Source organism: Opisthocomus hoazin, chromosome 24 (assembly GCF_030867145.1).
Source record: "Opisthocomus hoazin isolate bOpiHoa1 chromosome 24, bOpiHoa1.hap1, whole genome shotgun sequence".
Taxonomy (NCBI): Eukaryota; Metazoa; Chordata; class Aves; order Opisthocomiformes; family Opisthocomidae; genus Opisthocomus; species Opisthocomus hoazin.
In genome coordinates, this window is record NC_134437.1 from 8,477,377 (window position 1) to 8,502,900 (window position 25,524).

A 25,524-nucleotide genomic window follows, 5' to 3' on the forward strand; every position below is an offset into this window, starting at 1 on the left:
TACAAAAGGCTTAAGCATGATCACTGCAAAAAGAACTGTATCCTATGATGCCTCTGCCCTGGCAAACTACTCTTCCCCAGACCTAGATGTGTCATTGTCCTCTCTTAGCAACTCTTGAGCCGTAGGCTCTGAGAACAGGTCTGCAGGTTGCTGGCTGGCTGGTGCAGGGGTTGACCAGGAGGGTGGCAAAGCGGTTTCTGCCCTTGCTTCAGCCCTGCAGGGGCAGAGCCTGTGCCAAAGCTGCAGCTCTCACCATCCCGGGAGCCCCTGCTCCTGCCTGTGCCCCAGGGCTCTGCCTGCCCCAGCCCGAGCTCCCCAGGGGCCAGCAGGCTGCCTGGGGATCCTGGCGGTGATGGGCCCTTTCCTCCCCAGGACTCCAGGCTGGGACGCGTCAGCTCCGCGGTGACCTTGTCCTCCTGCCCGCCGTGGTGGGGATGCTTCTCCTCTGCGCGAGCGCTGGCCTGGCAGTGCCCACTGCCAGCTCCCGGAGCGGTGAGTACGGGGTGGGTGGGGGCACTGACCGTGCACCCAGGTGCAGAGCAGGACAGCGTCTGCCTAGATCTGCACCGGCTCTCAGGTCTGCTAAGGGCTAGGAAGGTCAGCGTGTACCCAGGGTGTGGGCACCCCAACGCAAGAATTCCTCACACACACCAATCCCTGTAAGGTGAGCAGCCTGACACCTGCCAAGCCACCCCCCCCTTGGAGGCTCCATGCTGAAATCAAGGCGTTTCTGCCCAAACACCATAACCTGGCAGGAGTGCTCTGCGGTGCTTGTGTCTTTTTACACTTCGGTCCTAGGAGAGATCCTCCCAGCAATTTTTTTTTTTTAGCTCTTGTTGGATTAGGGGTATTCCCGTCCCCCCTGCATGGAAGGGTTACACTCCCTGCAAGAGCTGTGTGCCCAAGAAAAACAGAATTTCATGGGCTGAAACAGAATTACTCACAGCATATTGTCTCTCATCAGACACAAAACAAGAAAAACAAATCAGACAACAAATCAATTTGGCAAGTAAGTCACGACAGATCAGTCCTGCTAACAGATAAACTGCAACAAGCTGGGAGACGAGATTCCTATGAGGCTGAGGTAGAACTTAGCTTTCTTTTGCAATGCCATGACTCTCAGAGAAAACATAAATTTTCACGACATATCTTCATCCAGTGGAGCATTTTGGACACTTCTGATCCTTGCAAGAGCTGCAGCTCCATATATCAAGGGGCCCTGTATGAGGACCAGATATACCTGGAGGCCATCTCTGGCACCTGGAAGACCTTTTTTCCCCTCTTTTCTTGGCCAGATGCGTTAGAAGGCTCCAAATGAAATAGCAAGTCATGAGAAATAGATCCTAGGGCTCTTACCAGGGCTACTGTCCTACAGACCTTCGGTTGCTCTGTAGATGAGCCAGTGGAAAAGCCCCACCACACTGAGAAGTAGACCACAAAAAAAGGAGCCCTTCTTGTCCTGAGTCTTCACTCTGCTACAGGAGCTCCTTGCTGCCCTGACAGACTCATCTGATCCTTCCCTCTCCCACCCCAACATGTGTTTCCCACTGCTGCCGCCACAGGGTTCCCCACAGACTGTAGTCATCTCTGCAAGAACAGCCCCAGCGGGGTGTACGTCATCCAGCCGGCGCAGTCCCCCCGCACGTGGTGTGGTGTGACTTGGACACCGAGGGCAAGGGCTGGACTGTTGTCCAGAGAAACTCTCACGACACTGAGCTCACGTGGAGGCAATCCTGGACCACCTACAAGTACGGCTTCGGGAACGTGCAGGGTGATCACTGGCTGGGCACCGAGTACCTGCACCTGCTGATGCAGCAGGGCACCTACAAGGTCCACTTCATCGTGCGGAATAAAGCCAACATCACCCATTATGCTGAGTACGACATCTTCAGAGTGGAGAGCGAGGCCAGCGGGTACCCACTGAGGCTGGGCTGGTTTTCTGGTGATGGGGATGACTACCTGACCAGCTGTCACCCCAAGAAGGGGGGCATCCATGACAACATGAAGTTCAGCATGACCGACAAGGACCAGGACCAGTACAGTGGGAACTGCGCCAACAGCTACGGGGGCTGGTGGTACGACAAATGCCAGAACGTCCTGCTCAATGCCAAGAAGCACATCCTGTGGCCAGGATTCTGCGATAAAGGCGACTGTGCATCCTCCCTCATCCTGGTCAAACCCACAGACGTGTGCTGAACGTGCCGCAGCGCCCAGCCTCCTGGGAGCTTGGGGCAGTGCCACCTTCCCCAGCTCCGTGCCCCATTCCCGTGCCTGCCAACAGCCCCGTGCCAGTCCTGGTGCACGTCCTGTGCTGCCCGCAGGTCCCACGCCGTCATCAGCTGAAGCACAGCGGCTCTGGGCTCAGGAGCAATGGCCTGGAGCCCCGGGCAGACAGGCAGCTTTGACCAGTGCCGTGGTGCTGGCCGGCACTGGGACACAGGCACTGGTTTGGGGCGGGTGCACCCACCCGTGTCCTGGGGAGGGGGACAGGGTGCAAGTCCCCTTCCCTGTGCAGCCGGTGTACCCCTGCTTTGCTCAGGCCCCGCTCCCTCCCCGGGCCCCACACGCCCCACAGCTCTGCTACCCATGGTGGGAGAAATCAGCTGCAATAAACCCTGGAGCCAGAGTTCTGCCTTGTGTCTGCCTGCCGCCGCGACACCGCGCGTAAGTGGGGGGGGATCACTCTATCCAGCCTCTGGGGTGGTGGACCTGGGGGAAAGTAGCTGTATTATGCAGGTCCTCTCCTGGGCAAGGAGACTCACCTGCCCAAGGCATGACAGATCTCCCCGGGACGTGCAGAGCTCACCTCCCGCAGGGCTGGCGTGTCGGCTGCTGAGTTCAAGGTGATCTGTGTTCCATGGTGAAAGGCCTGACACTGATTCTCCCCGCTGCTGACTGTTGCTGGCAGCAGCCTGTAGCTTTCCTCCCTTTGCTACGGTTGTTGTCCACAGCTGAGTTGAGGTGTTGTACCTAATTCTGTCTCTGGTTTGGTTCTCAGGTCCCTGGATGCAATAGTGCTTCCAGTGGCTTGTTCCAACCACTGTGCACTGAAGTGTGCCTGTAAGACCACGATTAGCCAACAGGGCCAGCAAAGCCTGGTATCTTGCAAAACCCTCGCTCATAGTTTGCTCCTGTCCAGGGCTGGGTGGTTGGTCTATGCTGGGAAAGGGAAGAAACCACCGTGCTTTGGAGTGTGGAGAGGGTGGTGTGCTCCTTGAGGTCGGGACAGATGTGGGTAAGCCAGTCCCATCGTACTCTGCTGCAGGAGGGGAATATGGGTCGTTTGTGATGGAACGAAGTTTGAACTTCGGGCTTGAAAGAAACCATGGTCCCTCTCCTGTGTCTTTGGAAAAAAAGCTGAGCTTGATGAAGGCTTGTGGCTGTGAATCCTGAACAGCTTGGGACTCTCAGGCCAAGAAATGTGATGGAGGTCCCAGGGCACCCTGCAGAGCCATGGCAGTGCCGCGTTTGGTTGGGTGCCCTGGACGCATCCGCAGGCCCGCAGCCCTGATGCGCGAGGAGGTAGATGCATGAGGAACTGCTGGTTGAGAAAGGCTTCCCAGTCTGAGATGACTGGAGAGTAGCATTTCTGGACTGAGAGATATGTCTGCTGGTTTAAAAGTCATTTACACTCCAGCCTGGATGTACAACCTAACTGGAGTGGGGAGGCTCAACAGAAAAAGGCTTGGGGTTGCTGGTAAACAGCAGTCTGCCCAGGAGTCAGCAATGCACCCTTGCAGTGTTGAAGGTGAACTGCATCCTGGGCTGTATTAGCAAGAGTGCAGCCAGCAAGACATCACTCAGCACTGAGAGACCACAACACAGGTACCACGTCCACTGCAGAACTGTCCAGTGCACAGAGATGTCACCACACTGGAGCAAGCCCACGTGGACCGAAGCTGATCCAGGCCTCTTGAAAATCTGTGTTCCCTGCCATGACAGGCTCCCTCAGCTCTTAAACCCACCCCAGCATCACAACCATGCTGTGTGGGCTTGCAGTGCTGTTGACTCTTCCCTGCCCACTCTTCCAGTTTCCTCACAAGGCCTGGGCCAGTATGCACAAGGTTAGCAAGGCAGGACAATGCTGGCCTGGCCTGCTGTCTCGGGTTAGCTCCAGGTCATGGCTGGTAGCGCTGCACTGAGCTGATGCTTCCCGTTTACCCCCAGTGCTTGCTCTTGGCCAAGTGGTAGTGCATTCCGTTTTGGAAAGACCCCCACCTTGAAACCCAACTCTCTTCTTTAACTGAAAGTTTTGAAGTTTTGTCTTTAATTCCTTGGTTAAATATTATGAAAAATTTTCCACTGAAAGTCCTTTCCTACTGCACCAGAAGCCTCCGGTCTGCTCCTCACAAGAAACTGCCAACAGTTGAGAGAATTTCCCAAACAAATGAAAGGACATCTGCGCATGTCTGTGCAGGTTCTGGAAGCAATTTTATTCTGCAGGACGGATACAGGCTATAGCAGGGATATGGTGCATACATGGCCTGTCTGGGCTCAGAGTAGCTTAGATCAGGCTAGCTAGTGATGATTGACCTTTTTTTGCTAAGCAAAAAGAGAATAAGACCTTGCTGGATCAGGAAGGTTTTACGTTTCTGAGCATTCCCAGAAGAATACGCTTGGAAACCACAGCATTTATAAAGACTTGTTCTAAAATAATGATCGCTAAAAATTCACCACAGGTGAAAGGCCAGAGACAAAGCAGTGTGGTTTGCTACTTTTCAAGTGAAAAATGAAAAGAAAACAGCTCGATATACAGGAACAATCCTATTCACCCCCAGACCCCAAGCCCAAAATACAAGCCCCAGCAGGGCACTGATCTGGCCGTGCGCCCAGTGCAGACAGGAGGGGGAAAGACTGCTAATGGTGAGGAGCTGGTTTGATGAAGATGGCAGAAGCTTTGCAGTTCCTGCTGCACAGGCTGCCCCACGTTATGGCCCCCTTGACATTCAGCTGTGCAGAATAACACACCGAGTACCACCACCCACCTCCGTAGCGGGAGGCACAGTTCCCCCTGTAAGTGTCCTGATCCCGATCCTTTGTGGAGAACTTCATGTTGCTGTGCATATTCCTGGGATTGTCTGAGCCCATGGCATCCTCCGCTGTCCCCGAGTACGTTCCCAGCCGCAGCCAGTAGCCCTGGGACTCGTCTTCCACGCTGAAGAAGCTGTAGTCTGCCAACTTGATGTTGTTTGCAGCATCCCAGATGACAAACCTGGCCTGGCAGACCTTCTGCTTGGAGATCTGATGGATGTACTCGGTGCCCAGCCAGTACTCGATGCGCACGTTCCCAAAGCCGTTCTTGTAGGTGCTCCAGGACTCGGCCCAGGTGATCTCCGTGCTCTGCCTGTTCCTCTGGATGACCATCCAGCCCCCGTCCGTCACGTTCATCTCACAGTACAACATGATGGGGATGCAGCCCTGCGGGCTGGATGACGTAGACGCCGCTGGGACTGCCACGGGGGACCTCGCTGCAGTCCTTGGGCAAACCTGGGGCAGGGGAGAGGGTGATTTAATAAGACTCTGTGCAACCCAGCTGTGTTTCACCCCATGGCAGGATAGAGGGACATCTGGCCAGAGTACCTGGGGAATAATCTGTTGTCTCAGCCTAGACAGGTCAACGTACTTGGCTGGATGTGAGAGTGGATTGGCCTCAGCCCTCTGTTCCTCTTCGTTATGGGACACCTAACAGGAGGCAGGCCCAGTGAAAGGCCCCACATCCACTGGGCTATGCTGGTATCAGGCCAGAAGACTGATATGGACACTAGTGGGCTCCTTTGGGTCTCCTGAAAAAGGGGTTGTGTCACTAAAACATGGTCATGCTGAGGAAGAAGGTGAAGAGAACCTTGCCCCTGCCTGTGACTGATGGAACAGGAGAAAAATGGCCCCTTCACGCACTCAGTTACCCTAACCAGTCTGCAGAGTACACACACACACACAGAGCACTGCAGCCTGCATTGGGTGCACCTCCTCACAGCCACCACCCTCCATCCATCCCGGAGCAGGGCCAGGGCTAGGGACGGGGCAGGGCTCTTCCCACTCAGAGCTGGCTGTTCATGAGCACAAGCACGGGATCCCCGTGGCGCTGGCTGTGTGCTCTCCCCATGCCTGCAGCTCTCTTGCTGCAGGGCCTCCCGCCACAGCTAAGGTCGTCCTGCAGCACGGGCAGAGATCCTCTCCGCAGCTGAGCATGGCCTGGGGTTGATGCCATGTCTCCTCAGCCCACCTGCCCACACACACTGCGGAGGTGTTTTTGGATCTATGGCATCATAGCACATCCTCTCCCTAGAGCTTTTTTACCAAGCCTCCACTGGCCCAGAGCAGGGGCTGGGGCTGTTCACCAGCCAGGGCTGACCCAGACCACAGAACTGTGAGCGCTGGTGAGAGCACTCATTTTCCCAAGGTGTAGACGACCTTGTCTTTTCCCCTTTACCAGCTCCTGAAAAGTCATGGACGAGATAGTTCTGGGTGGAGCAAAGCACCCAGCAACGCACTGAGCCAGGTTTCATTCCCGGCCCCTGAGGCAGGGCACGAGCTGCTGGCGTTCGTAGGGGTGGCAGGTGAGCGTGCCTTCGGAGGGCACCGATGCCACCACTCCCCATCGGCGTGCGAGGACCAGTGCATGGAGCCTCTCGCTCTGTCTGGGCTGCCCGACCTCACTCCCCCCATCGCTGCTGAGCAGCACCCACTCCCAGCCCAGTACTCACCTGTGGTAGGGATGCCCTCCGGAGCGCAGAGCTGTGGAGCAGCAGCTCTCAGGGGTATTTGTAGGGCCCTCTGCGGTGGGCAGGGTGAGCGGGTCTGGCTTCCTTTGCAGGATGAACGCAGGCTGGGTTTCCTTGCGCCCTTGGAAAGCACCAGCAGAGATGAAGGCGCCTGTGGTTCAAGGTGCATAGCTTCCTGAGCTGCAAAGAAAATAACCTCGGTGCCAGCAAGAGGCCTTGGAATGGTCTCTTCTGTGAGTGCTTGGCTCCTTGGATGGAATTTCCCCTGGGAACAGCACATTTGGGAAATTTGAAGAGTGTAGCTCAGTAAATAAACACTTGAACACCGGTCACCAACCAGTGTGGAGAGCAAACACTGGGGATGTCCCCGCCTCCCACCATTACAGCAGGGTGTTGGGTCAACTGGTTCTTGTTTAATGTGCTCTTGGCAAGCCCAGCCTAGCTCCTGGTGGGGAAGTCAGAGCAGTCCCGAGACTCCCAGAGAGGCTGTTGTGGGACGGTATTTGGAGCGGCGGGTGCTTTCTGGACTGCATGGCAGCAGGGAGAGGGTTGTGGCAGAGGGCGAAGCAGGAGAGGTCTCTGTTCCCCAGTGGGCCACAGTCCTGATCTGCTGGGATGCGGCTGAAGGGGCCTGCAGAAAGACACTGGCTGAAGGGTTTCTCTGGACAATCTGAGACAGCTGTGGTCTCTGGGGCGCTGGGTCTGCGAGACTGGTCACACAGGAGAGATGGCCACAGAGGAAAGCATGTGTCTTCCCAGGAACAGAGCGAAACCGGGAGGATGGAGGGCAGCAATGGGGACCTGGCCATGTACAGAGGGGAACGGAGGGGTCTGAGCATGCACGGAGGCGAAAGCAGAAGACTTGACCCTGTGTGCATAGAGAGGGAATGGAGGGGATCTGAGTGTGCATGGAGGGAAAATGGAAGGGAATTGAGGGTGTGCAGCGCTAGTGGAAGGGATCTGATGGCAGAAGCTGTAGGAACTGAGCACCCGCAGAAGGGACAGGTGGCATCTGAGTGTCGATGGAGGGCAGCAATGGGAATCTGAGGGCACTGGTCGCGGCAAAGAGGGATGTGAGCACAGAGGGGAGAAGTCAGCACTAAGCAGACACTGGAAGGAATAGAGGAGATGTGAGTATTCGAGGAGGGGAACAGAGGAGATCTGGGTGCATACGGAGGGAAACAGAGGATGCTTTAGCGTACTAGGAGGGGAATGGAGGGGATCTGTTTGTGCAAGGAGGACAACAGAGGGGTTCCAACAGAGCATGGCGAGGGGAATGGAGAGGATATGACAGCAGCTGGATACGAATGGAGAGCATCTGAGAGTGCTTGGAACTGAACAGAATGAATCCGAGGGTATCTAGAAGCACCCAGAAGGGAACAGAGGGAATCTGAAAGCATGTAGAGAGGGCATGGCTTGGGTGTAACGCACTCAGAAAGGACAGCAGGGACTGGGAGGGTGCACGAAGGGGAGTGGAGGAGATCTGAGCATGCATGGATGGGAACTGCGGGGTTCCAAGGCACAGGTAGGGAAGCAGAGAGGATCTACAAGCACTCAGAAGGGAATAGGGGGTAACTGAGGGTCCACAGAGGGGCACAGCAGGAGCCTGAGAATGCAAAGAGAAGAATGACAGGGACTACAGTGGCACGTGGGGGAACAGAGAGTGCATGGAGGGGAATGGAGAGGATCTGAATGCACACAGAATTGAATGTGTGGCTTCGATGCGCCCTCTGATGCTCCACAGGGTCTTTCATTTGCCCTCTGGTGCAATGCAGAGACTTCCACTCAGTCCTCTCGTCCCCTAAGAATCGTTCCTTTTACCTTTTGGTGCACCCAAAAGAAGGTGCACCTTCGGAGGCCTCTGGTTTTCCTCCTGTACACCTCAGACTCCTCCGTTTGCCTTCTGGTGCCACCTAGAACCCCGCACTTTCTTTGCAGTGCACCCCAGTATCCGACATTTGCCTTCCTTTTCATGCCAGAGCCCTCCGTATGCCCTCAGGTGCTCCCCAAGCCTTCTCATGCACCCCGTTTCCCCCTGAAAACCCTCACAGCAGAGGCCCCAGCAGGGTCCTGGGCAGCAGGGACCTCTTTGTGTAGGATGCTCAGCAGAAAGTCCAGATCTGATTCCGCTTTGGAGATTGTGACAGTCTCTTGCTGGCTGGGGCCATGGACCCAGCACGTCTGCAGAGCTGGGGAAGGTCTGAGGTCAAGCCTGTAGGCCAAGTCAGCAGGTCCCATCAGGGGCAGAACTGGATGAATGAGACTGGGCGCAGATGTGACTGCTGCACAGCTGCCACGATGCCAGTGGTAAAGGCACAGCTTAAAAGCAGCTCTGTGGGGGAAAGAGAAGCAGGCCCTCACCTCTGTCTTTTTTCACAACAGTCCTTTTCAGTGAAGGAGTTGACTTTGGATGTGGCCAGCTAAACTCCTTAACTCAGCGAACAACGCTCTGAGTTGGAGGAAAGGACTCAAGGGGGCTGGCATCAGGCCTCCCTCACAAGCAGGAACACCGATCTCTGCAACAACCCACACAGAGCCCTGTCGTAGGGGAAGCAACCCGTGGTGGCTCCTGGGGCCAGCTCTTGCCTCGGGATCCCTCTTTCCACAGGGAAGCTCAAGGATCGCCGGTTGAAGACAGATTTGTACTTCCACAACTAGGGCCAAAGAATAGAGTGTCTGGCTCTGGGTGCCCAAGTGCCACGGTTACTCTAAAGTCTCTTGGGTTATGGCCCCACCAAGTGCTCTTCTCCCGTCTGTAATAGTGACAGTGTTTGGGATGGGTTGGGTAAGGGTCTGGGTGCTCCGGGCAAATTCAGAGGCCACAAACCTGGGGGAGGTCCTTGATTCAACTGGAGAATTGTTTTGGAGGGCGTGCTCATCCAAGAGGGTGAGGAGAGGGAGCAGTGTGATGTGGGACCTTAAGAAGTATGATCTGACCAGACCCTCTTTGCTGCCGTTGAGGTAAGATGTTTTCTGGTATTGGGTAAACAAAGGATTTGCTGAGGTAGGTGGCAACGTGATGTTCTCTCTTGCCATCTCATTGGTAAGTGATGGCAAGATGTGAAGGGGCCCTCTTGAGATCACCTGGTCCAACCCCCTTCTCAAGAAAGACTTCCTCCCTGGGCAACTTGTGTCAATGTTTGGTAACCCTAACAATGAAAAAGTGTTTTCTTGTGTTCAGATGGAACTGCCTGTACATCAGTTTGTGCCCATTGCCTCTTGTCCTGGCACTGGGTACCACCGGAAAGAGCCTGGCTCCCAGTTCTTCATTCCATCCCTTCAGGTATTTTTACACATTGAGAAGATCCCCCTTTGAGCCTTCTCTGCTCCAGGCTGAACAGTCCCAGCTCTCTCAGCCTTTCCTCAAAGGAGAGATGCTCCAGTCCTTTAATAATCTTTGTGGCCCTTTGGTGGACTCTGCCTAGCCCGTCCATGTCTTTCTCGCACTGGGGAACCCAGAACTGGACTCCAGGTGTGGCCTCACCAGTGCTGAATACAGGGAAAGGATCACCTCCCTCGAGCTGCTGGCAGCACTCCTCCTAATGTAGCCCCGGATGCTGTTGGCATTCTTTTACCATGACTGCACATTGCTGGCTGATGGCGAGTTTATGGCCTACCAGGATCTCCAAGTCCTTTTTTGCAGACCTACCTTGCAGTTGACTGGCCCCAGGATTGACTCCTGGAGTGCACCTCTGGTGATTGGTGTCCAGTTGGACTTTGTGCCACTGATTGGCACTTCTGGGCCTGTCCATTCAACTGGTTTTCAGTCCACCTCCCTGTTCACTTATCTACCCCATCTCTTGCCAGTTTGTCTGTTAGGGTGTTTTGGGAAACAGTGTCAAAAGCTTAGTAAAATTGAGGTTAAACAACATCCACTTCTTTCCCCTCATCCATCATGCTAGTCCCTCATTGTAGAAGGTTATCACATTACTTAAATATGCTTTCTCCTTTGTAAATCCATGCTGACTACTGCAGACCACCTGCTTGCCTTTCGTGTGCCTGGAAATGGTTTCCAGCACTTGCTGCTCCCTCACCTTCCCAGGGATCAAGGTGAGGCTGACCAACCTGTAGTTCCCTGGGTCCACCTTCTTGCTGTTGAAAACAGGAGTGACATCCACTTTCCTCCAGTCTTCAGACACATCTCCCAGTTGCCAGGATCAATCAAAGATTATTGAGAGTGGCCTTGCAATGGCATTGGCCAGCTCTCTCAGCACTCGCGGGTGCATTCTACCAGGACCCACGGACCTGTATGTCCAGCTTGCTTAAATGTTCCCTAACCCAATCCTCTTCCACCCAGAGTGCATCTTACTTGCTTCAGACTTTCACTCTGACCTCTTTGGCCTGGGATTACTGAAAGCTGGTCTTCCCAGTAAAGACAGAAGTGAAGAAGTCATTGAGTGCCTTGGCCTTTTCCATGTCCTGTGTCACCAGGGCCCCTAAATGGGGATTCAGCAGCAGACCCACATTTTCCCTAGTATTCGTTTTCTTTATGTACTTGCAGAAATCTTTCTTGCTGCCCTCCACATCCCTCGTCAGACTCAACTCTAGGCCAGGCTTGGCTTTCCCAACCCCATCCCTGAATGACTGGGCAGGATCTCTTTATTCCATCAGCTACCATGCCCTGACTCCATCTCTTGAACACTTCCTTTACATGTCCGAGTTTACTCAGGAATTCCTTGCTCTTCCACACAAGTCTTCTGCTACTTCTGCTTGATTTCTTGCTTGTTTGCAGGACATGTGTAAGAAAAACCCATTGTAAACATATATAATAAAAACATGTCCCCTGCCTCCATCTACTTTTTAGCTTTTGGGGTGAGGAGTGTGGGTTGGTGGCCCCCACCTCCGTGGGTCCCTCTGCTTGTGTGGCCAAGGGGGGTGGTGCAGAGCATGGCATATCCCCTCTGAGATGCTGGTACACCCTCCGATGCACTGCCAGCCTCCTCTCCAAAGTGACAGCCAGGCCAGAGAGCTGCCACAGTCTCTGGGGAGGGTCCGCTCTGGCCATCTCATCAGTGAGACCCTCAGTCAGCCCCAACCTGCAGCAGGCCGAAAGGGCTCGTTCCCCTGGATCGGTCCCTTTGAATAGCCTCAGGAACTGGATTTTGTGCTCAGCAGCTGGTTGATGGCTTCTGTGCTAGATCTCCAGCGAGGCTGTCCGAGCTGCTGCTGTACAGTAGATGAAGGGTGAGCCCCCCAGGAGACAGGCAATGGATCCCGGAGTGGGATCCTGGAGGATCAGGCTGAGAGGTCGCTCCGCGCTCCCCTGCAGCTCCTCAAACAGTGCCAGGTCCTGTGTGCGCAGCTGGGGCACGGGGGGACACGTCAGCGCAGCCTGGTCCACCAGGTACACGACACAGCACGCAGGTACACGCAAAGGCACCCATGTCCTGCATGTGCTCGTCACGTCCCCTGCACGCTTCTCATGCCCTTTGCTCCTGCATGTGCACGCACCTCATGTGCCCGGTGTGTGAACACACAGCGATGCACAAGCAGAGCGTGTGCAAAAGTCGCTTCCTTCACACACACGTGCACACAGATTCGCAGACGCACGGGTGACCTGCCTCCCGCTCGCAGGTGCCCTTCACGTGGGTGAGCGCCGGCTGGCACGCTGTGCGCGCTCACACACGCGCTGCTTACAGCACACAGCTCTACTGTGTGAGCAACACCTGTAGCTACCGATAGTCATCACGCCAAGCACACAGCTGTGTGCAGGCAGGCCTTGCTCCCCATGCCCAGTCCTCTCGCGAATATCTACGTACGCCTTTGCACACGCATGTGCAACTTGCGTCCTTGGCAAACATCCAGGTAACAGGCAGGTCGGGGCGGGTGGCAAAGCGCACATCGCAGTGCAGTGTGACGGCCTCATCGGCGCGCGCCCACGTGCCCTGCGCTGGGAGCATCAACAGGCGTGTGAGTTCGCATCTGCCCGCTTGCCAGCAGAAAGGACCACACTCCCGCGCGACTGCCCTCGCTGAGGAGCGCCCAGTGGGATGGGAAGGCGTGCACTTCGGCACGCTCCTGTGCGCTCACGGTGGGCCCAGCAGGCATGGCCACGTGCGAGCAGTGAGGGTTGCCCCCGAGCCCTGGAGGCACCCAGCTCCGGCGCGAGGCTCAGCCCAGCCTGGACGCCGGGGTCTGCCATGTCCCCATACCTGGGCAGTCCAGGGGAAGGCGGCACTCCATGAGGCGGCAGGTGGCACATTGGAAGACACGGGCGGCTGGCTGGTACCCTGGGAGGGAGAGACTCGGTGGTCCCAGGGGGATGGGAGATGTGTTAAGGCACAGGGGATGGCAGGATGGAGGGATGGGCACTCACCACAGGGCGGGATGCAGGCTGGAGCTGGTGGCGAGGAAGCAGCATCAGACTGGGGACCACTGGGAATCCCCATCGCTGTGATGAGCTGTCAGGCCTCAGCCCTTGTCCAGTCCAGGTGGGGTCCCTGGAGTTTTCTCCAGGATGGGGCTGCCCAGGGTGGGGGTCCTTGGGGTGCAGAAGTCCAGGGTGGGGGTCTCTGTGGCAGTCCCTTGAGTCGGGATGCCAGGGGTTCCCCAGAGTGGGAGTCCTGAGTGGGTGTCCCCACTAGCCCCATACCTTCATCCAGCTGGCTCAGCTTCAGCCAGATCATGTTGACGACTTCCTGCAGGGACACCTCAAGGGACTCTGGGGTGTCCCAGATGTCCAGGTGAGACAATGTGCCCTCTCCCTAATCCCCATAAACCATCCACGGACCCCACAGAACCCCTGTGCAACTAACCTCCACCCCATATATCCATCCTGAGGTCCCATGTATCCCCAAACGCCCCCTCAAAAGAACCCAGAAGCTGTATACCTTGAAGCCCATATACCCTCACGATTCCCCACATATCCCCTTATGGCCCGCAGACCTCCATATACCTGGCTGCCCAGGGCAGTGGTGGAGTCTCCATCCCTGGAGGGGTTCAAAAAATGTGTAGATGTGGCACTTCAGGACATGGGTTAGCAGGCATGGTGGTGATGGGTTGATGGTTGGACTTTGTGATCTTAGAGTTCTTTTCCAACCTTAATGATTCTGTGATTCTATATTTCACCACAACCCCCATTCAAGGCCTCTGCATCCCATACCCCACGCCCCATGTCCTGGCCCGATCCCCCCCCCCTCCATGTCCAATGTACCCTACTCACTCATGTCCTTCTGCTTGTCCAGAAAATGCAGGGCATCCATGATGATCTCCTGAAGCACCTCTTGCTGCCCCGACCCTGAGACCTGTACAGGGGCACTGGGACCAGTACAAAGTTGGGGTTCGAGGTTCAGGGATGGGAGGGTCCAGTAAGGGCTGGGGGTTTCTGCGGTTTCCTGGAGTCCTGATCAGGGTTTAGGGATACTGGGAAGGGTCAGGTATCCCTGGAGATTCCTGAGGTCCTAGGTAGGGCCAGGGGGTCCCAGGGAGTCTCCAGTGTGTCCCTGGTCAGGACTGGGTGATTCTCAATGTCTCAGGCAGGGCTGGGGTTCCCAGAGGTCTCTGGGGTCCGGGTCAGGACTGGGGAGACCTTGGCATGGTTGAGAGTCCCTAGGTTGCTCATCTGGGGTGGGTCCCTGGGGTCTCTGTTTGGGAAAGGGGTCCCCAGCTGGTTGGGTTCCTGGCCAGCGTCAGTGTGAAGGCCTTGGCTGAAGCAGGGAGCCCCAGAGGGCTCTGGGATCCTGTTCAGGGTGCGGGACTCCCCTGGTGTGGAGGTCCCTGGTGGGATGCAGGTGCCAGTCAGGATGAGGGTCCCTGGTGGGTTGGGTGACCCTGGGTCCCATGACGCACCCACAGTGACAGAGGCGAGTGGCACAGCAGCCTGGACAATGGCCTCCAGGCAGTGCTGATGTCAGGAGTCCTTGGCAGGAGCTCCAGTAATGTGACGGCAGAGCCGTGCCTGCTGAATGGGGTGCCAAAAGCAGAGCAGGCAGGGGTGCACCCCAGGGAGCGGGGATGCTGACACAAGCTGGGTCGCCCAGCCTGGACGCCTGGGTTTCCGGGGATCCCAGGGGCCAGCCCCAACATCAGGGGCACCCACCACCACGCGATGGCCGCCGAGCACAGCACCCAGACGCCCGGGTCTCCGGGGAACAGCGGGGTTCCTAAACAGGGCCCGGTTGTGAGAGGAGCGGGGACACCAAGACACACGGGTCCCCCGGGGAGCGTGTGGGTGTTTCCGAGCGGTGAAGTGCCAGGGCAGCGGAGCGACACGCCAGCACCCAGCAGCACTCGGGGAGACGCCGGTGAGGAGTCAAAGTTCAAACATAGCATCTGGGTCTCTCCCCGATGCTTGCCGGAACCGACCTCCAAAAGTGCAAACGTCTCCAGATAGCTCCCACACCGAAGCTGCTGGTCTTGGAAGCTCTTGCTGGCCCTCATCTACCCTTTGCCTTGCTGTCACAGGCACAGAAAGACGGGAGATCTATGCTTGCCTTGCCACCTGAGAATTCAAACATAGCATGTGGTGTGCGGAAAGCAGACTCCACAGTCTGTCAGATTGTAAAGTAGGGATGTTTATTTGGCGCTGGGAAGCACCGGGGGTAGCCCCACCAAAGTCGTGCGCGTCGAGCAGCAATTTATCTCTTCAACTTACACAATAAAATATTACATATACATTAGATTTTCAAATATGCCTATACATATGCATAACCTATCCCTGTTTCATATTCAAATCAGTTCCAAGAAGTAATTTCCATATTAAAATCAGTTCAAAGAAGTAATTTCCGTAGACTCCTCCCAGCTGTGCTTGCGCAGTGCCTCCTGGTGGTGGTTGTCGGGGGTCCCAAGATGAAGGCTCATCCTCTTCGTCACGGTGTTCGCAGATTGACCTTTGTTTCTGCGCAAACTCAGTTCTCTTCTGGCTCCCACCCACACAGAAGGGTCGGTCTTGACCGATTCTAGGCGACTCCCAGCCCCTATCAGGAAGTGACCCCTTTGTATGGAGATGCAAGACTCTCTGCTTCAGTTCATTTACACAATAGATAGGCATTATCAGTTTTCTTTAAATGCACAGCAACTATCAGGTAATGCTACTTCTACTAAAATCGCTTTTAACCTCTTCCTTCACATGTGGGTCTCTCCCAGATGCCTGCCTGAGCCGAGCTCCCAAAGTGCAAACATTTCCAGATAGCTCCCAGGGAGATGGTGCTAGCCCTGAAAGCTCTTGTTGGCTCTCATCTGTCCTTGACGTGGCTTTCACAGGCACACAAAGACTGAGGCACCGCGCTTGCCTTTCCACTTCAAAGGCCAAAAATTGCATCTGGGTCCCTCCCGGACACCTGCTGGAGCCCACCGCTGAAAGCGCAAACTTCTCCAGATAGCTCCCAGGGAGATGATGCTAGCCTTGAAAGCTCTTGCTGGCCCTTATCTGCCCATGGCACTGCTTGCACAGGCCCAAAGAGACCGGGGCTCCGCGATTGCCTTGCAACCTCAAATTTTAACATAGCATCTGGGTCTCTGCCAGACGCCTGCCACAGCACTGCCCCAAAAGTGGAACCGTCTCCAGGTAGCTCCCACACAGAAGGGGCTCACATGGGTAGCTGTTGCTGGCCCCCATCTGCCCCTGGCACTGCTTTCACAAGCCCAAATAGACTGGGGCTGCGCGATTGTCTTGCCACCTCAAACTTGAGACATTACATCTTTGTCTCTCCTGGACGTCTGCCAGAGCTCACCTCCTAAAGTGCAAACGTCCAGAGATCACTCACAGACAGATGTTGCCAGCCTTGGAAGCTCTTGCTGGCCCTGGTAGGGTACAAAACCTTCCTTGTATGGTAACTCTCAGGGCAGGAAAAAGCTTCCTATTGACGGTTGCCTTTTGTTACGTTTTCTACCAAAGCCTCCTGCAAACACCTAATATCTTCCTGTTGCCTTTCTGACTTTTCTTGTAAGACTTTAACCTGTTCCTTCAACCTTATATTCTCCTGTTCCAAACTTGCTATCTGCTCCTGCACTAAAGCTTGTTCCTGTTTATCCTGCTCTCTGGCCTCTGCCGCCACTACTAAACTCGCGCCCAAAACCGCACGTATCATAGCTTCACCTTTACCTTTCTTTACTTTAGCTTCCATTTGCAACGCCTCAATTCACTCTACAACCGTTCCTAACCGATACCAGTTAGTCCGGGCCCACTCGTCCCCTGATGAGGAGGGGCGTGCCTAAAACTTCCTTAACAAATTTACAGGACCTCCCTGTCCACCATCGTCGCGGCTGTTCCTGTTTAAGTGACCGGTACCTCCCAAAACTCAAGCATCCCACTTCTGACACCAATTTAAAAATGTCGGGTTCTGATATTTCCAACAACCAGGCGATAATTCTTTAGGAGATCAACCCTCGCTCCTTTCTTGCGCTTCGTTCGTCTCCCGCTGCTTCCCTCGCGGGAGAGCAGAACCACAGATCAGAACTCCGCACTCGCTTCAGAGTTGTTTGTACGTCTCATTCACACACAGTCACACAACATTAACTTGCAAACCAAAAAAAATGCCGTCGGCTCCTCGCCGAGCCCACCTGTAAAACCAAAATGCCGTCGGCTCCTCGTGGAGCCTGCCCACAGAACAACACGGGGTGCTCTACCCACCTGTGGACAGAGTACTCACTCCCGAACCCCGACGGAAAAGAAAATAGATTTGCGATCCTTGAGCTCGGGTAAAGCACAACCAAAGCATGATAATGGGAACCAACCAACCTCACCAGTTTATTTACTACGGTGCTACAAGCAATGGTCTGACAAAAACGGCAGGCAGGCAGACAGGCAGGCAGGCAGGGAGGCAGACAGGCAGGCAGGCAGGCAGGCAGGCAGGCAGGAAGGAAGGAAGGAAGGAAGGAAGGAAGGAAGGAAGGAAGCCGCTCCTCATCAGACTTGTGCTCTAGAAACAGAATGTAGTGCTGGGTAGGAACAGTGAAACCCGGTGTCGAAATTTATACGAAAAATACATCAACGGGATTCGGCCTGACAGCGGGGCAGTCTTGTGAGACAAGCTGTCTGGGAAATGTTTGTTCCCAGAGGCCGGGGCTTGTGCCTTCTGGGTACGGTCCCTGAGAAGCCTTGTGATGTCACCAGAGAGTCACTGTCACCCCTGTGACATGAATCCTTCTGGGGTGTGGCCAGCCCTGAAGGGCCAGAGTGCTGTCCTCGTCCAGGGACAGATGTCTGCGGGTGAGGGAACGAAGGACCCCCATCCCACAGGCTCCCTTCTGAGGGCACAGAGAGGATCTGCCAGACGGGGACACCAGCAAGGCCCGGGGCGCTGGTCCCGACCTGCTGCGGCCCCAGGCTCAGGCTGCTGCTGCTGAGCAGCCAGGAACCGCTCTCCTGCCTTCCCAGCCCCTGCCTGCACGTGTCGGACAGGTCCGTCACCACCCTGCCCTCGGAGCAGGGACACGCACGGACGTCCCGCTGTCACTTGTCTGCCCCGGGACGGTCCCTGGCGCTGGCGGCAGCACAAGCACGGCCCCAAGCAGCAGCTTTGCTGCTTCCCGCAGGCTGCGTCTCCGGGGCAGGCCGTGAGCTGTGTGTCTCTTTTGTTTGCAGTGTGAGATGGCGTCGCAGGAGGACTTGGCAGGAGATGGCACCTCCTCCCCTGCTGCCAGCAGCAGCCAGCTGCCCCAGGCCACAGCACAGGATGCTTCTGAGGATCCCTCCGAGGATCTAATATGCCCAATCTGCCTGGACACCATGAACGACCAAGCCTCTGTAAGTAGGTGTGGGCACAGTTTCTGTTTTCCCTGCATCTTGAAGTGGTCCCGCATCACAGCTCTGTGCCCGATCTGCCAGCGGCCTTTCCGCCACATCTGCCACAAGGTGGGTGCCGACAACTATGAGACGCACGACATTGTGCAGCACAGCAGCTCCGCCAGCCATGCTGGAGGAGGGAGACCTCAGCCCCGCTCTGCGGAAAGGAGCCAGCGTCACTCCTCAGGCCGCCATCACTCTACCTTTTCCAACATAGAGCAGGTCCCTGAGGCGGCACCGCAATGGCCACAGCAGGGATCGGCACGCCCAGGGCTACACCCCTCGAGCAGCAGGAGACGGCAGCAGAGCAGGGCTCAGGACACTGCTTGTGACGAGCGCCGAGCTCCAAGGCCTGAGCGGGATGTGCCAGCCTCCCCGGGCAGGAGCGAGCGCCGTCAGCGGGGAGGCTGGGCTTCCTCCAGGGAACGGCGGGTGACAAGGAGCCGATCCCGGCTCAGGCCCCGCAGCACCCACCGCCAAACACAGCAAGAACAGGAGAGCAGGAGGGATCACCACAAGAGGCAAGCTCTAAGCCCTGCATGGGATGTCCCAGCTTATTCAAGGAGAAGACAGCGCCGTCAGCGGGGAGGCCAGGCTTCCTCCAGGGAACGGCGGGTGACAAGGATCCGATCCCGGCTCAGGCCCCGCAGCACCCACCGCCAAACGCAGCGGGAGCAGCACAGCACGAGGGATCACCACGAGAGGCGAGCTCTAAGCCCTGCATGGGATGTTTCCGCTCATTACAGAACAAGACAACACCGTCAGCGGGGAGGCCGGGCTTCCTCCAGGGAATGGCGGGAGACAAGGAGCCGATCCCAGCACAGGTCCCGCAGCACTCACCGCTGAACACAGTGGGAGCAGCAGTGGAGGAGCGATCGTGACGAGGGGCGAGCTCTACGCCCCAAACAGCAAGTGCCGGCTTATTCCAGGAGCAGACCACGCCATCAGCCGGGAGGCCGCGCTTCCTCCAGGGAACAGCAGGCAACAAGGAGCCGATCCCGGCGGAGGTCCTGCAGCCCTGCCGGGCGCAGGGCCTGGTACTGCACCCCACCAAGAAGGGCACTACTGTCTGCCAGGCTACTAGTGTCAGAAACGATACTACTCTCCACCAAAACTGCTCCTACTAACAACTGCAAAAATTATGTCCAATCCAACCATCAGGCTTGGGGCCAAGGATCTACTCTCCGTTATAAAGCCCATCTGAAAATCTAAAGGGACTCCTGAAAGACCTCTTAGGCTCATGAGGATAACAGGTTAGAAACTTGCATGCTGGTTTTCACATACTGTTCTATGTTCTACTTGTCTATAAATTGTTGTACTGAACATTTTATATGGGTGTGCCTTTTTTCTTTATATTGCATTTCCACAGTACGATCAGCTGAAGATTTTACCACTTTTTCTCCTTTCTGCCCTGCTACCAGCGGTCTGCTCCAAAATGGATCACGCTGAACGAAGGCGAAGGAAGCCCCTGGCTCACCTTCCGCACTGACTGGTGAGGGGCTGTAATGCCAGCCTGATCTGCAGAGCAGCGCTGAGGGGGAAACTGGTAGAGGAGCCGGGTTTTGGACTGCACAACAAATCCCGGGATTTCTGGGCAGTGACCTACAGACAGGCCATGAGGTGCTGCTGTGAGGCAAGCCAGGGCCCTGACGGGCAAGGAAGAGAGATGTGCAGGCAGGGCAGAGGGCAATCTTGACCGATTCTAGGCGACTCCCAGCCCCTATCAGGAAGTGACCCCTTTGTATGGAGATGCAAGACTCTCTGCTTCAGTTCATTTACACAATAGATAGGCATTATCAGTTTTCTTTAAATGCACAGCAACTATCAGGTAATGCTACTTCTACTAAAATCGCTTTTAACCTCTTCCTTCACATGTGGGTCTCTCCCAGATGCCTGCCTGAGCCGAGCTCCCAAAGTGCAAACATTTCCAGATAGCTCCCAGGGAGATGGTGCTAGCCCTGAAAGCTCTTGTTGGCTCTCATCTGTCCTTGACGTGGCTTTCACAGGCACACAAAGACTGAGGCACCGCGCTTGCCTTTCCACTTCAAAGGCCAAAAATTGCATCTGGGTCCCTCCCGGACACCTGCTGGAGCCCACCGCTGAAAGCGCAAACTTCTCCAGATAGCTCCCAGGGAGATGATGCTAGCCTTGAAAGCTCTTGCTGGCCCTTATCTGCCCATGGCACTGCTTGCACAGGCCCAAAGAGACCGGGGCTCCGCGATTGCCTTGCAACCTCAAATTTTAACATAGCATCTGGGTCTCTGCCAGACGCCTGCCACAGCACTGCCCCAAAAGTGGAACCGTCTCCAGGTAGCTCCCACACAGAAGGGGCTCACATGGGTAGCTGTTGCTGGCCCCCATCTGCCCCTGGCACTGCTTTCACAAGCCCAAATAGACTGGGGCTGCGCGATTGTCTTGCCACCTCAAACTTGAGACATTACATCTTTGTCTCTCCTGGACGTCTGCCAGAGCTCACCTCCTAAAGTGCAAACGTCCAGAGATCACTCACAGACAGACGTTGCCAGCCTTGGAAGCTCTTGCTGGCCCTGGTAGGGTACAAAACCTTCCTTGTATGGTAACTCTCAGGGCAGGAAAAAGCTTCCTATTGACGGTTGCCTTTTGTTACGTTTTCTACCAAAGCCTCCTGCAAACACCTAATATCTTCCTGTTGCCTTTCTGACTTTTCTTGTAAGACTTTAACCTGTTCCTTCAACCTTATATTCTCCTGTTCCAAACTTGCTATCTGCTCCTGCACTAAAGCTTGTTCCTGTTTATCCTGCTCTCTGGCCTCTGCCGCCACTACTAAACTCGCGCCCAAAACCGCACGTATCGTAGCTTCACCTTTACCTTTCTTTACTTTAGCTTCCATTTGCAACGCCTCAATTCACTCTACAACCGTTCCTAACCGATACCAGTTAGTCCGGGCCCACTCGTCCCCTGATGAGGAGGGGCGTGCCTAAAACTTCCTTAACAAATTTACAGGACCTCCCTGTCCACCATCGTCGCGGCTGTTCCTGTTTAAGTGACCGGTACCTCCCAAAACTCAAGCATCCCACTTCTGACACCAATTTAAAAATGTCGGGTTCTGATATTTCCAACAACCAGGCGATAATTCTTTAGGAGATCAACCCTCGCTCCTTTCTTGCGCTTCGTTCGTCTCCCGCTGCTTCCCTCGCGGGAGAGCAGAACCACAGATCAGAACTCCGCACTCGCTTCAGAGTTGTTTGTACGTCTCATTCACACACAGTCACACAACATTAACTTGCAAACCAAAAAAAATGCCGTCGGCTCCTCGCCGAGCCCACCTGTAAAACCAAAATGCCGTCGGCTCCTCGTGGAGCCTGCCCACAGAACAACACGGGGTGCTCTACCCACCTGTGGACAGAGTACTCACTCCCGAACCCCGACGGAAAAGAAAATAGATTTGCGATCCTTGAGCTCGGGTAAAGCACAACCAAAGCATGATAATGGGAACCAACCAACCTCACCAGTTTATTTACTACGGTGCTACAAGCAATGGTCTGACAAAAACGGCAGGCAGGCAGACAGGCAGGCAGGCAGGGAGGCAGACAGGCAGGCAGGCAGGCAGGCAGGCAGGCAGGAAGGAAGGAAGGAAGGAAGGAAGGAAGGAAGGAAGGAAGCCGCTCCTCATCAGACTTGTGCTCTAGAAACAGAATGTAGTGCTGGGTAGGAACAGTGAAACCCGGTGTCGAAATTTATACGAAAAATACATCAACGGGATTCGGCCTGACAGCGGGGCAGTCTTGTGAGACAAGCTGTCTGGGAAATGTTTGTTCCCAGAGGCCGGGGCTTGTGCCTTCTGGGTACGGTCCCTGAGAAGCCTTGTGATGTCACCAGAGAGTCACTGTCACCCCTGTGACATGAATCCTTCTGGGGTGTGGCCAGCCCTGAAGGGCCAGAGTGCTGTCCTCGTCCAGGGACAGATGTCTGCGGGTGAGGGAACGAAGGACCCCCATCCCACAGGCTCCCTTCTGAGGGCACAGAGAGGATCTGCCAGACGGGGACACCAGCAAGGCCCGGGGCGCTGGTCCCGACCTGCTGCGGCCCCAGGCTCAGGCTGCTGCTGCTGAGCAGCCAGGAACCGCTCTCCTGCCTTCCCAGCCCCTGCCTGCACGTGTCGGACAGGTCCGTCACCACCCTGCCCTCGGAGCAGGGACACGCACGGACGTCCCGCTGTCACTTGTCTGCCCCGGGACGGTCCCTGGCGCTGGCGGCAGCACAAGCACGGCCCCAAGCAGCAGCTTTGCTGCTTCCCGCAGGCTGCGTCTCCGGGGCAGGCCGTGAGCTGTGTGTCTCTTTTGTTTGCAGTGTGAGATGGCGTCGCAGGAGGACTTGGCAGGAGATGGCACCTCCTCCCCTGCTGCCAGCAGCAGCCAGCTGCCCCAGGCCACAGCACAGGATGCTTCTGAGGATCCCTCCGAGGATCTAATATGCCCAATCTGCCTGGACACCATGAACGACCAAGCCTCTGTAAGTAGGTGTGGGCACAGTTTCTGTTTTCCCTGCATCTTGAAGTGGTCCCGCATCACAGCTCTGTGCCCGATCTGCCAGCGGCCTTTCCGCCACATCTGCCACAAGGTGGGTGCCGACAACTATGAGACGCACGACATTGTGCAGCACAGCAGCTCCGCCAGCCATGCTGGAGGAGGGAGACCTCAGCCCCGCTCTGCGGAAAGGAGCCAGCGTCACTCCTCAGGCCGCCATCACTCTACCTTTTCCAACATAGAGCAGGTCCCTGAGGCGGCACCGCAATGGCCACAGCAGGGATCGGCACGCCCAGGGCTACACCCCTCGAGCAGCAGGAGACGGCAGCAGAGCAGGGCTCAGGACACTGCTTGTGACGAGCGCCGAGCTCCAAGGCCTGAGCGGGATGTGCCAGCCTCCCCGGGCAGGAGCGAGCGCCGTCAGCGGGGAGGCTGGGCTTCCTCCAGGGAACGGCGGGTGACAAGGAGCCGATCCCGGCTCAGGCCCCGCAGCACCCACCGCCAAACACAGCAAGAACAGGAGAGCAGGAGGGATCACCACAAGAGGCAAGCTCTAAGCCCTGCATGGGATGTCCCAGCTTATTCAAGGAGAAGACAGCGCCGTCAGCGGGGAGGCCAGGCTTCCTCCAGGGAACGGCGGGTGACAAGGATCCGATCCCGGCTCAGGCCCCGCAGCACCCACCGCCAAACGCAGCGGGAGCAGCACAGCACGAGGGATCACCACGAGAGGCGAGCTCTAAGCCCTGCATGGGATGTTTCCGCTCATTACAGAACAAGACAACACCGTCAGCGGGGAGGCCGGGCTTCCTCCAGGGAATGGCGGGAGACAAGGAGCCGATCCCAGCACAGGTCCCGCAGCACTCACCGCTGAACACAGTGGGAGCAGCAGTGGAGGAGCGATCGTGACGAGGGGCGAGCTCTACGCCCCAAACAGCAAGTGCCGGCTTATTCCAGGAGCAGACCACGCCATCAGCCGGGAGGCCGCGCTTCCTCCAGGGAACAGCAGGCAACAAGGAGCCGATCCCGGCGGAGGTCCTGCAGCCCTGCCGGGCGCAGGGCCTGGTACTGCACCCCACCAAGAAGGGCACTACTGTCTGCCAGGCTACTAGTGTCAGAAACGATACTACTCTCCACCAAAACTGCTCCTACTAACAACTGCAAAAATTATGTCCAATCCAACCATCAGGCTTGGGGCCAAGGATCTACTCTCCGTTATAAAGCCCATCTGAAAATCTAAAGGGACTCCTGAAAGACCTCTTAGGCTCATGAGGATAACAGGTTAGAAACTTGCATGCTGGTTTTCACATACTGTTCTATGTTCTACTTGTCTATAAATTGTTGTACTGAACATTTTATATGGGTGTGCCTTTTTTCTTTATATTGCATTTCCACAGTACGATCAGCTGAAGATTTTACCACTTTTTCTCCTTTCTGCCCTGCTACCAGCGGTCTGCTCCAAAATGGATCACGCTGAACGAAGGCGAAGGAAGCCCCTGGCTCACCTTCCGCACTGACTGGTGAGGGGCTGTAATGCCAGCCTGATCTGCAGAGCAGCGCTGAGGGGGAAACTGGTAGAGGAGCCGGGTTTTGGACTGCACAACAAATCCCGGGATTTCTGGGCAGTGACCTACAGACAGGCCATGAGGTGCTGCTGTGAGGCAAGCCAGGGCCCTGACGGGCAAGGAAGAGAGATGTGCAGGCAGGGCAGAGGGCAATCTTGACCGATTCTAGGCGACTCCCAGCCCCTATCAGGAACTGACCCCTTTGTATGGAGATGCAAGACTCTCTGCTTCAGTTCATTTACACAATAGATAGGCATTATCAGTTTTCTTTAAATGCACAGCAACTATCAGGTAATGCTACTTCTACTAAAATCGCTTTTAACCTCTTCCTTCACATGTGGGTCTCTCCCAGATGCCTGCCTGAGCCGAGCTCCCAAAGTGCAAACATTTCCAGATAGCTCCCAGGGAGATGGTGCTAGCCCTGAAAGCTCTTGTTGGCTCTCATCTGTCCTTGACGTGGCTTTCACAGGCACACAAAGACTGAGGCACCGCGCTTGCCTTTCCACTTCAAAGGCCAAAAATTGCATCTGGGTCCCTCCCGGACACCTGCTGGAGCCCACCGCTGAAAGCGCAAACTTCTCCAGATAGCTCCCAGGGAGATGATGCTAGCCTTGAAAGCTCTTGCTGGCCCTTATCTGCCCATGGCACTGCTTGCACAGGCCCAAAGAGACCGGGGCTCCGCGATTGCCTTGCAACCTCAAATTTTAACATAGCATCTGGGTCTCTGCCAGACGCCTGCCACAGCACTGCCCCAAAAGTGGAACCGTCTCCAGGTAGCTCCCACACAGAAGGGGCTCACATGGGTAGCTGTTGCTGGCCCCCATCTGCCCCTGGCACTGCTTTCACAAGCCCAAATAGACTGGGGCTGCGCGATTGTCTTGCCACCTCAAACTTGAGACATTACATCTTTGTCTCTCCTGGACGTCTGCCAGAGCTCACCTCCTAAAGTGCAAACGTCCAGAGATCACTCACAGACAGACGTTGCCAGCCTTGGAAGCTCTTGCTGGCCC

General features: G+C 55.9%; 3 protein-coding genes across 3 annotated transcripts; 1 reads left to right on the forward strand and 2 right to left on the reverse strand.

The window, feature by feature from the left end:
- The first annotated feature begins 434 nt into the window (after positions 1 to 434).
- LOC104328600 (fibrinogen-like protein 1-like protein) lies at positions 435 to 2,196 on the forward strand. The gene is given in 3 exon segments (XM_075442536.1): positions 435 to 492; positions 1,563 to 1,628; positions 1,631 to 2,196. Coding segments are annotated over 3 exon segments (690 nt in total).
- A 2,661-nt stretch (positions 2,197 to 4,857) lies between these two features.
- On the reverse strand, positions 4,858 to 8,742 carry LOC104328589 (angiopoietin-related protein 1-like). Its single transcript, XM_009933620.2, is given in 8 exon segments — positions 4,858 to 5,409; positions 5,411 to 5,476; positions 6,705 to 6,735; positions 7,221 to 7,353; positions 7,496 to 7,590; positions 7,713 to 7,883; positions 7,982 to 8,112; positions 8,650 to 8,742. Coding segments are annotated over 8 exon segments (1,272 nt in total).
- A 3,114-nt stretch (positions 8,743 to 11,856) lies between these two features.
- SPACA6 (sperm acrosome associated 6) lies at positions 11,857 to 16,786 on the reverse strand. The gene is given in 10 exon segments (XM_075442430.1): positions 11,857 to 12,024; positions 12,509 to 12,612; positions 12,875 to 12,952; positions 13,039 to 13,062; positions 13,315 to 13,383; positions 13,885 to 13,959; positions 14,511 to 14,671; positions 14,728 to 14,824; positions 16,394 to 16,396; positions 16,534 to 16,786. Coding segments are annotated over 10 exon segments (1,032 nt in total).
- Positions 16,787 to 25,524: the final 8,738 nt, after the last annotated feature.